The 12,336-nt window shown below is 46.8% G+C and overlaps 1 protein-coding gene across 1 annotated transcript in view; it reads left to right on the top strand.

The window, feature by feature from the left end:
* The window catches only part of LOC311136223 (homeobox protein cut-like 1), a gene marked incomplete at its 5' end in the record, with an annotated part of 256,137 nt that overhangs the window by 221,209 nt on the left and 22,592 nt on the right, over positions 1–12,336 (top strand). The window contains 6 exons of the mRNA XM_084170341.1: positions 1,194–1,274; positions 3,084–3,185; positions 3,646–3,735; positions 4,207–4,721; positions 5,522–5,884; positions 6,948–7,107. Of these exons, the coding sequence (XP_084026467.1) occupies positions 1,194–1,274; positions 3,084–3,185; positions 3,646–3,735; positions 4,207–4,721; positions 5,522–5,884; positions 6,948–7,107 (1,311 nt within the window). The remainder of the gene's footprint in view (positions 1–1,193; positions 1,275–3,083; positions 3,186–3,645; positions 3,736–4,206; positions 4,722–5,521; positions 5,885–6,947; positions 7,108–12,336) is intronic.

The following is a 12,336-nucleotide window of genomic DNA, read 5'->3' as shown; positions in this document are numbered from 1 at the left end:
TATCTCTTTGTATCCATCACTCTGGCTGTGTCTGTTTCTCTGCTCTCTCTCTCTCTTTCTGTCTCTAACTGAGGAACTGATACATTTGGAGCTTGGTGCTCAGTCAATAGCGTCACAAGGCAAGATGAGAGCTGCTGCCGTCGGCAGCCCTGGACGAGAGCGAGGCGAAACAGACTGGGTATTAGGAAACACGTCCGCAGTCCAGTCTCTCCGCGTTACACAGCACGGGCCCACTTGGCAGTCAGGGCAGGGGTGATGTGAAAGTTTGCGCTTGGGGGCGAAATTTGTTCCTCTCTGTGTTAAAGCAGAGTAGTGAGTGTAGATGAATGTGCACACTGTTGCTCTGCACTCTTGTCTATTGTACTTGTTTGGACGGGCTTCAAGGAGTTGGTCTGGCAGCAAGCACCAAACCTGTTGGCCCAGGGGAAAAGTCTAACAGAAGTTTAATAGAATCATGCTGGGAAGAAATGTAATGTGGTTCTTATGCGCTGCTGTAGCTACTAGTTCTGTTCCGTTTCAATCATTTCAATGTTCTCAATAACTGAACCCGCAACTCACAGTCCAGTGAGTCCAAATCCCCATCAATGTCTGTTCTCGAATATGTGGAGAGTTTGACATGTGGGTTTGAATGGTAGAACATGTGGATTGACTCAAGGGTTCTCAGAAGGCGGTTTAAGACTGTGTAGAGTGGTCTTAAATCAACTTTGTTTCTGGCTGTTTGACAATAAGATACTGTTGTCTACTACTGTGCGTATTACTCTGGCCAAAGTGTTAGCAAAGAGCATGTGTGTATTTACAAGCATTGTATTCTGACATACTGAACCATATGGCTTCTAGCTATATTTGCGTTCTTAAGTAAGTCACTTAAGGGTTTCGTCCTTGTTGAATTGGTTTTGCCCAAATGTTAGGGTTTTTGCTCAGATGACTAGATGTTGTGGTGGTGATGAGGAGGTGGTCTAGTAACTGTAGATCTATAGCTCTATTTAGCTAAGGCCCTGACTACCACCACCATATCCTGTCTCCATTTGAGTATAATGAAGCTGCTCCTAGACATTGATCTATTGTCAGTTTTGCGTTTTCACTCTAATGGTTAACAGTTCGGATTTGGGGAGAGCAAGCTGATCCACCTCCATGTGGCAGTTCAGGGTTCTGACACTTACTTATCTTATCTGTCGCCACTTGTTTTCCAACAGAGAACCCAGGCCAGAACCTGAACAGAGTGTTTCAGGAGGTTCCGAAGCGAAGAACCGGCTCCGAATGCTCCTCGAGGCCAGGTCTGTTCTTTGCCTTCCCTATCGTGGTTGGTTTAGTGTTTTGGTCGGCTTTTATGTTGTACAATCTGTTGTGTCAGTTAGCCATTGTCAAAGTCACTCTACCACTTCTGGCCTGGAGTCTGGTTGAAAATACAGGGAGGGGGTTGATGTTTATCCTAACCATGGATATTCTTTCTTCCCCATTAAGGGGTTGGTTTATCTGATCATAGATATGTGGTTAAGGACACCTTCTACCTCAGGCGAAAAAATGGGGGATAGGATTAGGGGATACCTAGTCAGTTGTACAACTGAATGCATCAAACTGAAATGTGTCTTCTGCATTTAACCCAACCCCTCTGAATCAGAGAGGTGCGGGGGGCTGCCTTAATCGACATCATCGGCGCCTGGGGAACAGTGGGTTAACTGCCTTGCTCAGGGGCAGAACAACAGATTTTTACCTTGTCAGCTCGGGGATTCGATCCAGCAACCTTTCGGTTACTGGCCCAACGCTCCTACCCGCCAAGCTACCTGCCGCCCCAAACATGAAGGGGGTTATAAAGGCACCCTTTCGACCCATAGGGTGCGTCTTAAAACTTCCAGTCCAAACCAGCCCACGTAATCTCTCCCAGTCTGACATCAGGGCGAAACCTCACTTGTATAATTTAGGCTTTAAAAAGCTCCTTTATATGCCGTACTATATACTTTCCCCAAACCCATGCAGTGTTTCATGCCTTATGAAAATGGCCATGGGTGTGGTGCTTACATGCAGATTGGCACTTCGGAAGGCCGCATACACAATGATTTTCAACCCCTTTTTCTTCACAGGCAGTGGTGGCCTTGACAAAACTGTAAAACTTTAAAAACAGAGGTCCTTAGAAAAACATAGTAACATTGTGTCCCCATGACCCGGCAGCTGTTCCCCGTACACCACCATGGCTGTGCATGTGTGTATATCTCTGTGTATGTGTGTGAGTTAGAACGTGCTGGGGGGGGGGGGTGCTTACGGAGTCCCCCATCCTTGCCCTGTCAGACCCCTTTTTTGTCATGATTTATTTCCAGTTCACCCCCTGTACCCAGCTGCTCCCCCCCGCCTCACTCACACACATGAGCGAGCGCGACCTTGCCCAATTACTCTGACCACTCACTCAGGACAAATGAGAGAGAGGAAGCCGGGAAGCTCGGGAGCCACGTTCGTCAGGCCCCTCCATGTTTAACTCCAAACAGCAATTAGCCTTCCCTTCTGAAGCCCATCCAAAACACCAGGTCTTGTGTTTCTTATGGAGTCTGTCCAAAGTCTGGTTCCCATTGTTGCGGAGGGTAGCTGGCTGGCTAGCTGGCTGCTGGAAGTGTTCTGTTCAGTGCTCATGAGGAACATGTGTAGCCGTGGCCTCTTGTGTTAACAGGATTGAGCTGTGTTGTAAAGGGAGCCCCCAGGGGAGTATTGCTGGCAGACACACATACACACTGGTTCTGTTGCCAGGGGGGGCCATGGCGATTTGATGTCAGAACTCACTGAAGGAGAAGGCTAGGTTTAACGTCACCTTGGGTTCCTTTTAGACAGGAGACAGTCAGTAGACTCAAACTTCAGACTTTTTTATTGGATATTTATTGGAAAAGTAGCACTTTTCTCAAACTCAAAACATTGAGCTTCAGATTTCACTGGCTATGTTATGACTGTTCACCTGTGACATATTGTAGTCAGACTCAAAAAAGTGAAATACTAGCAACATATATATTAATTACCCAAAGGTTCTATCACCCCCGTTGCCTCCTGCCGTCCCTCCCTTTGGTACAGTCCATTGACCCCTGACCTTTGTTGCCCCTCCCTAGGTAACATCACCACACGGATCCGCACCCCAGAGAGTGGCTCAGACGAGGCCATCAAGTCCATCCTGGAGCAGGCCAAGAGAGAGCTGCAGGTTCAGAAGGCTGGTGAGTGACTCCTCTCGCTGACGGACACTACTCTACAGCAGGGGCTGGTTTGAATTTTCCATTGAGTCCCTCTATTGATATAGCTAAAATAATTGACCTCAACCCAACTTCAACCCTGCTGTATAGTTGCCTGATGCTTCTTGTCTGACCCTTGTCATACCACACTGCATGCCCCTTATACGGAAATTATAGGGATGGTGGGTATTTGCTGTATGAAGAGTTTCCTTCCCAGTGTTTTGACCGCATACAGCCCGTAAAGTGGATGAACATACAGTAAGATGTGATGTGGTCGACTCAAGCTTTCTCCATTGTATCTTATTGGTCATACAATTATTCCTAAATTGCCAATGCCATAACTAATGCCAAACAGTGCTAGTGACTGCCCCATACACTGCCTTTAGAATGTCTAAGAGATGTCCCTCGTGCTAACCCCCTCTTGACGCCGTGCCACCCACTACAGATGGTGTGGAGGACAGACAGCGACGACAGACAGGTTACCCCCGAGGCATGGGCAACTATTTTGCAAAATATGCACAAAGTCTCAGACTCGGTGAGGAATGGATTTAACCTTACACACTGTGTGGCCCCACACCGAGAATATATGAACCACCTTTTTCTGTCAGGGATGGAGAAAACATTTCCTTGACCGTCCATGTCTTAAATCTAAGGGATATGGTTTACTAGGGAGCAGTTATTTTAGCCTGAAACACATTAGAAAGGAAAATGTGGCTATATTGAAATTCTTAAGTGATGGACTGTTATTGTATGAATTATCAAGCACTTAAAATATGTTTATAAGACAATCCGTTACTTCATAAGAAATCACTTCTTGTCAAATGTTACATTTTCCTTTTGTTTTGATCTTCAGGCATCAAACAGAAAATCCAAAACCTCACCAAATTCTTCTCCACTTCAAATAGTGTGGGCCATGGAGCATCATCTGAAGTTGAGTGTCGATGGCGTTCGTAGCCTTGTCTGATGACGTCTGTCTATCCTCTCTGTCTGTCTCTCCCTGCAGTAGACTCGTCCCAGCCCCCTCCCTCGTCCAGCATTGGTGGTGGTTGTGGTGGTATCGGCTCGGGTGGATCCTCCAGCTCAGACGAGACCATCCGCTCCATCCTAGAGCAGGCCAGGAGAGAGATGGAGGCCCAGCAGGCCGTCCTGGAGCCCATCCTCAAAGCATCCTCCATGGGCCCCTCTGACTTGGCCCTGCTCTCCCCCAAACTCCTGGGCGCTCCCATCCTCCCGGCCTCCTACTCGCCTCTGGCCCTCTCACTCAAGAAGCCCTCCATCCCCCCAACCTCCTCTCCTTCGCCCTCCTCCCTCCTGGATTTCCACTCTGCCATGGTGAAGAAGGAGGCAGGAGAGGTGGTGGTTGGAGAAGGTGGGGGAGGAGGAGGGTCGCTAATGGACGGAGGGACGAAGCAGGGGCGAGGCTCCTGGAGGGATCAATGGTGGAGCAGTATGCATCCCGGGGGGCAGGGAGTCACGGCTAGCCTGAATGACGATGCGCGTAGTCAGGAGGACAGCAAGGAGGTACAGTAACATAAATACCACACACACTCTGCCTTCATGACCTCTCTCTCACCTCTGAACCATGGTGGTCCGGCCACAATGTTCAAAATGTTCTGAGAATGTGTCATATTACTATAACTCATCACAGTTCTACACTCAAGGCTCATTCCCTCTGAGGGATCATATACATGTTGTTTGTGTAAGTTGTTAGCTACTTCTCCTTAAACTGCTGAGATTTGTTACGCACTACTGTCGTTTTTGTTGGTTGCCATCACTCAAATCAGCTTCTGTACACAGCCCTTGTGCAACTGAAATGTATTTGGAAGGTGATATTAGAAGACAAACGGAGGGCCATTGTCTGTGTTCATATGTAGCGTGCAGCTGCTCCACTCAGGACGAGGTGCTTGGAGTGCGTATGTGTGTGTGTGAGGTCCGTGTCGACACCACAAACCGGATATGGCAAATACTTACGCTAGCAGCCTTCAGAGGCAGAACATGGCCTAACCCAGCAACTCATGGGAGCTAAGATTCTTCACAACATTGAAATCATCGCCATACCTTCTGCCCCATATCTTCTGATCCACATACCCTCTCTGGATCCATCCAATGACAGTGGCTGTGTCCTACTCCTTTATAGGGGGAAGAGGAGCCACCTACCTTCCACTCACGCCTATTCATAGCCGGCGATAGCTTGACGTTAGCGTTAGAGGTTAGCGCCCTCCCTCCACAGTGACTGTGCCATTAGCAATTAGCTGTTATCCTTTAGTGGCCGGCCCCATCCCCACTTCCCAACTGACTGTGCCTCTCTGTGTCTCCGCCAGAAGCCTCCCCGGCTGGCCCCCTCCTCCTCCTCCGTCTCCATCTCCTCCCTGGACTACTGGAAGGACTGGCCCCGGGCCGAGTCCCCGTACTCCCAGGCCGGCTCCGAGCCTGGCGGGGGCACCAAAACCCAGGGGCCCAGCCGCGCCGACACGCCCCAGAGCAGCCCCTCTCCCCTGAGCCTGGGGCCTCTGGGGTCCCTGTTGACCCCCGCAGCCAAACAAGCCAAGCCTGTGGTGGCACCGCTCACTCCTGAGCAGTACGAGTTCTACATGTACCAAGAGGTGGACACGGCCGAGCTCACGCAGCAGGTCAAAGACAAGCTTGCCAAGAACGGCATCTGCCAGCGCATCTTTGGAGAGAAGGTGTGCAAGACACAGACCACCTACACCCTACCGTCCCATACTCGTGTCCTTACACTCCCTAATATACTCATCCTGCGCTGGTGTAGTGTCAACTCACATCCCCCCTGTAATACTGCTCCCCTTCTCTCTCCTTCCTGTCATTTCCGCCCAGCTGCCCTCCACCCTCAGTCAGCACAGTTCAAGACTGTGTGTACTATGCTAGCTCAGCTCTCTGTTATAGTGTGTTTGTTAAATGAATCTATTCATACATTTCATAGATTTCTGTGTAAACAGGAAACAGTCACTTTTGACATCATAAAACATATGTGGTCCTTTAAGCTTCAGTTGTCACATCCATTTAAAACACATCTAAGCCTAAGTCGCTCTCTCAGCAGTCAGCTAGTTAATGGCATCACACTGTGATATAGCATTGGGCCGCCAACCAGGATTCCACCAACAAAAACTCCTTTATACACCCTCTTTGGTATAAACTAAAGCAGATGGTGTAATGGCGTACAGTACAGATCTCAGTGGTTTGAAGGAAGAAGTGCATGATCTCTATGCATGTGTGTTTGTAATTGGGCGATTCCATACCAGCATGTCCTGAAAATATTTTAATATCACAGATTGTTTTGGCAATTCTCACATAAAAACTTCATTGGGGGGATGTTTAACATGCATATTACATTTGTATCACAAACCATTTTTTGGGAAAATCAGGATGAAAGTCAAGTGGCAATTTTTAGACCTATACATGCCTCCTGTAAGACCCTATGATCAGTGAAACCGTACATGGTGAAGACAACATATTAGTGTCATTATACTCCTTGTAGTGTGCTCTAAAATATGGAGTATGTCTATAATCTGTAGCTAATATAAGGCTTCATGCTGGCATGCTTTCTGAGCAGTGTAGTAACACTTTGGAATGTTGTTTTACTGTGATGGTGAGCTCGGGTATATTAAAATATTTGACTGGCGTGTCTGTGTTTATGTCTGTGTGTATGCGTGTCTGTCTGTCTGTGTATGTATGCGTGTCTGTCTGTGTGTATGCATGTCTGTCTGTGTGTGTGTGTGTGTGTTACAGGTGCTGGGCCTGTCTCAGGGCAGTGTGAGCGACATGCTATCCAGGCCCAAGCCCTGGAGCAAGCTGACCCAGAAGGGCCGGGAGCCCTTCATCCGCATGCAGCTCTGGCTCAACGGAGAGCTGGGCCAGAACATCCTGCCCTTACAGGGCCAGCCGCAAGGTAAACACATACACACTCACCGGACATGCACACTGCTAGAACGTACTGCACCTACATGACCAACCACAAGGTACACGTGTACACAGAAGAAGGAATCCTGTACAGAATACAAATATTCCAAAAGATGCATCCTGTTTGCAACAAGAAACTAAAGTATACTGAACAAAAATATAAATGGAACATGTAAAGTGTTGGTCCCATGTTTCGTGAGCTGAAATAAAAGATCCCAGAAATGTTCCATAGGCACAAAAAGATTATTCCTCTAAAATGTTGTGCACACATTTGTTTACATCCCTGTTAGTGAGCATTTCTCCTTTGCCAAGATAATCCATCCACCTGACAGATGTGGCATATCAAGAAGCTGATTATACAGCACAATCATTACACATGTGCAACTTGTGCTGGGGACAATAAAAGTCCACTAAAATGTGCAGTTTTGTCACACAACACAATGCCACAGATGTCTCATGTTTTGAGGGAGCATGCAATTGGCATGCTGACTGTAGGAATGTCCACCAGAGCTGTTGCCAGAGAATTGAATATTAATTTCTCTACCATAAGCCGCCTCCAACGTCGTTCTCACAGAGAATTTAGCAGTATGTCCAACCGGCCTCACAACCGCAGACCACATGTATGGCTTCCTGTGGGCAAGCAGTTTGCTGATGTCTACGTTGTGAACAGAGCGCCCCATGGTGGCGGTGGGGTTATGGTATGGGCAGGCATATGCTATGGACAACGACCACAATTGCATTTTATCGATGGCAATTTGAATGCACAGAGATACCTTGACGAGATCCTGAGGCCCATTGTCGTGCCATTCATCCGCCGCCATCACCTCATGTTTGAGCATGATAATGCACGGCCCCATGTCACAAGGATCTGTACACAATTCCTGGAAGCTGAAAATGTCCCAGTTCTTCCATGGCATGCATACTCACCAGACATGTCACCCATTGAGCAAGTTTGTGATGCTCTGGATCAACGTGTACAACAGCGTGTTCCAGTTCCCGCCAATATCCAGCAACTTCGGACAGCCATTGAAGAGGAGTGGGACAACATTCCACAAGCCACAATCAACAGCCTGATCAGCTCTATGCGAAGGAGATGTGTTGCGCTGCATGATACTGACTGGTTTTCTGATCCACGCCCCTACTTTTTTTTAAAGGTACAGAGCATTCGTAAAGTATTAAGACCCCTTCACTTTTTCCACATTTTGTTACGTTACAACCTTATTCTAAAATTGATTAAATCGTTTTTTCCTCATCAATCTACACACAATACCCCACAATGACAAAGCAAAAGCAGGTTTTTAGAAATGTTTTCACATTGATATATATATATTTTTGTAATATGACATTTACATAAGTATTCAGACCCTTTACTCAGTACTTTGTTGAAGCAGCGATTACAGCCTCGAGTCTTCGAGCTTGGCACACCTGTATTTGGGGAGTTTCTCCCATTCGTCTCTGCAGATCCTCTCAAGCTCTGTCAGGTTGGATGGGGAGCGTCCAACCTCTCCAGAGATGTTCGATCGGGTTCAAGTCTGGGTTCTGGCTAGGCCACTCAAGACCATGCTTCACCGTAGGGATGGTGCCTGGTTTCCTCCAGACGTGACGCTTGGCATTCAGGCCAAATAGTTCAATCTTTGTTTCATCAGACCAGAGAATCTTGTTTCTCATGGTCTGAGAGTCCTTTAGGTACCTTTTGACAAATTCCAAGAGGGCTATCATGTGCCTTTTACTGAAGAGTGTCTTCCATCTGGCCGCTCTACCATAAAGGCCTTATTGGTGGAGTGCTGCAGAGGTGGTTGTCCTTCTGGAAAGTTCTCCCATCTCCACAGAGGAACTCTGAAGCTCTGTCAGAGTGACCATCGGGTTCTCTGACCAAGGGCCCTGACCAAGGCCATTCTCCCCTGATTGCTCAGTTTGGCCGGGCAGCGAGCTCTAGGAGGAGTCTTGGTGGGTCCAAACTTCTTCCATTTAAGAATGATGGAGGCCACTGTGTTCTTGGGGACCTTCAATGCTGCAGACATGTTTTGGTACCCTTCCCCAGATCTGTGCCTCGACACAATCCTGTCTCGGAGCTCTACGGACAATTCCTTCGATCTCATGGCTTGGTTTTTGCTCTGACATGCACTGTCAACTGTGGGACCTTATATAGACAGGTGTGTGCCTTTCCAAATCATGTCCAATCAATTAAATTTACCACAGGTGGACTCCAATCAAGTTGTAGAAACATCTCAAGGATGATCAATGGAAACAGGAAGCACCTGAGCTCAATTTCGAGTCTCATCGCAAAAGGTCTGAATACCTATGTTAATAAGGTATTTCAGTGTTGTTGTTTTAAAAATAAATAAAAAAAACCTGTTTTCGCTTTGTCATTATGGGGTATTGTGTATAGATTGATGAGGGAAACAATTAATTGACTCCATTTTAGAATAAGGCTGTAACGTAACAAAGTGGAAAAAGTGAAGGGGTCTGAATACTTTCCGAACGCACTGTATCTGTGACCAACCAATGCATATCTGTATTCCCAGTCATGTGAAATCCATAGATTAGGGCATAATTACATTTACATTTACGTCATTTAGCAGACGCTCTTATCCAGAGCGACTTACAGTTAGTGAGTGCATACATTTTTCATACTGGCCCCCCGTGGGAAACGAACCCACAACCCTGCCGTTGCAAACGCAATGCTCTACCAACTGAGCTACAGGGGACCAGAATGTCATATACTCCAGAATGTCATGAAGAGTGATCAGATTAATTGCAATTAATTGCAAGTCCCTCTTTGCCACGAAAATGAACTTAATCCCCCCCAAAAATGTCCACTGCATTTCAGCCCTGCCACAAAAGGACCAGCTGACATCATGTCAGTGATTCTCTCGTTAATACAGGTGAGAGTGTTGACGAGGACAAGGCTGGAGATCACTCTGTCATGCTGATTAAGTTAGAATAACAGACTGGAAGCTTTAAAAGGAGGGTGGTCCTTGAAATCATTGTTCTTCCTCTGTTAACCATGGTTACCTGCAAGGAAACACGTGCCGTCATCATTGCTTTGCACAAAAAGGGCTTCACAGGCAAGGATATTGCTGCTAGCAAGATTGCACCTAAATCAACCATTTTGTTGGATCATCAAGAACTTCAAGGAGAGAGGTTCAATTGTTGTGAAGAAGGCTTCAGGGCGCCCAAGAAAGTCCAGCAAGTGCCAGGACCGTCTCCTAAAATTGATTCAGCTGCGGGATCGGGGCACCACCAGTGCAGAGCTTGCTCAGGAATGGCAGCAGGCAGGTGTGAGTGCATCTGCACGCACAGTGAGGCAAATACTTTTGGAGGATGGCCTGGTGTCAAGAAGGGCAGCAAAGAAGCCACTTGTCTCCAGGAAAAACATCAGGGACAGACTGATATTCTGCAAAAGGTACAGGGATTGGACTGCTGAGGACTGGGGTAAAGTAATTTTCTCTGATGAATCCCCTTTCCGATTTGTATTTTCACAGAATCTCCGTTAAGATATTGGTTAGGCTACAATTAGGCTGTGGAAATGTTAGGATTATTTTACTCTTCACACGCAGTCGCTTAGTAGCCTGTGTGTGTGTCCCAGTGTGTGATCTGATTGATGGCCACTAAGAGCAGGGAGAGCCTCTGTCCTTGCCCACCGATTAAATTCTCCCCGGCTGCTGTCCTTGTATTGAAATGAAAATCTTTTCCAGTTTTTATTCCGTGTCTGGAGCATTGGACTTAAGCACAGAGAGGGACTCATCCATCAGCCAGGGGTGTGTGTGAACCTGTCCGTCAGGTCTCCCCCACAGTCATCTGTCTGTGTCTGCCTCCTGAACCCACCATCACACACACATACATACTGTACACACACACACACCACACACTATGCTCTCTCTGTTGCCTTTCTAACTCACTCTCAACCACTCCTTGTCCCCAGTCTCAATTGCTACGCAGAAAACTGTCCCAGGAGCCATTATCTGATTTAGACCACAATGGTTAAGGTTTGGACTGGGTCAGGAAGAGCTGATCCAAGTCTGCTTTCAGAACTGAAAGAAACCGATGCCTCTTACCCAGACTCTCTAAAACAAGCCTAAAACACATCTTTATCAAACACAATAAATAATTTCAGCTAGATTCAATAAACTGTCTCATTTCGATACAACATTAAAAGGACTAGTGCAAGACTTAGCAACACCATTGAAATCAAAGGCCTGTGGCCTTCACTCATTTCTCATTAGCCAAAGCGTGATAATGTATACGCTAGGGTGAGGGGGTTTATGGGTAACGCCGCCATCCTGTCTGAGCTAGTGCGTCCCGACCGGTCGGAGCTGGAGCTAGCAACCACAGGGATGCTAATTATGGCTAGCTAATTAAAGAGTGGATGCTAGGGAGGTGATGACTGCTAAAAGACAGCCAAGAAGACCCAAGGACATTGTTGTTGCCTGCCACCGTGTTGTTGTTGTCCCCAGGGTGATGCGAATAAAGCTACGGGCTAATCAAATTTGGGGCCTCATTTGCATCTCTGACCCGAGGTAGATCAATTAAAATGGCACTGGGGGTTTTAACAAAGATAATCAGCTTTTCTTATGCAAAGTCTTCGTGGCTTTTCAAACTTGGTTAGGAGACAATGATGAAAGTGTGTTTTAAGTGCTGGTAAAGATAAGAAACATAGTTATTTTCGTTGATGAATAAACATAGGGGAATCAATGTCTAGCTAAAGCTCTCCTCACAAAGGATTTGATGTAACATTTAGGTTTTGGTTTCAGTGTTTAAAGGCTGCATATGACGTGTCTGCATTTGAGAACCCTTTCCATTCAATATTCCTTCCTAATTGACCTGGCCCAGGTATCCTGGATGCATATCGATCTCATTCCGTCAGTAGAGGATGCCTGGTTGTTCTTTAAAAGTGCTTTCCTCTCAATCTTAAATAAGCATGTCCCATTCAAAAAATTCAGAACTAAGAACAGATATAGCCCCTGGTTCTCCTCAGACTTGACTGCCCTTGACCAGCACAAAAATATCCTGTGGCGTACTGCATTAGCATCGAATAGCCCGCGATATGCAACTTTTCAAGGAAGTTAGGAACCAATATACACAAGCAGTTAGGAAAGCAAAGGCTAGCTTTTTCAAACAGAAATGTGCATCCTGTACTACTAACTCCAAAAAGTTTTGGGACACTGTAAAGTCCATGGAGAATAAGAGCACCTCCTCCCAACTGCCCACTGCACTG

The sequence above is a fragment of the Coregonus lavaretus genome (genome assembly GCF_964263955.1).
Source record: "Coregonus lavaretus genome assembly, chromosome: 10".
Taxonomy (NCBI): domain Eukaryota; kingdom Metazoa; phylum Chordata; class Actinopteri; order Salmoniformes; family Salmonidae; genus Coregonus; species Coregonus lavaretus.
This window is presented reverse-complemented; position numbering and strand designations above follow the sequence as displayed.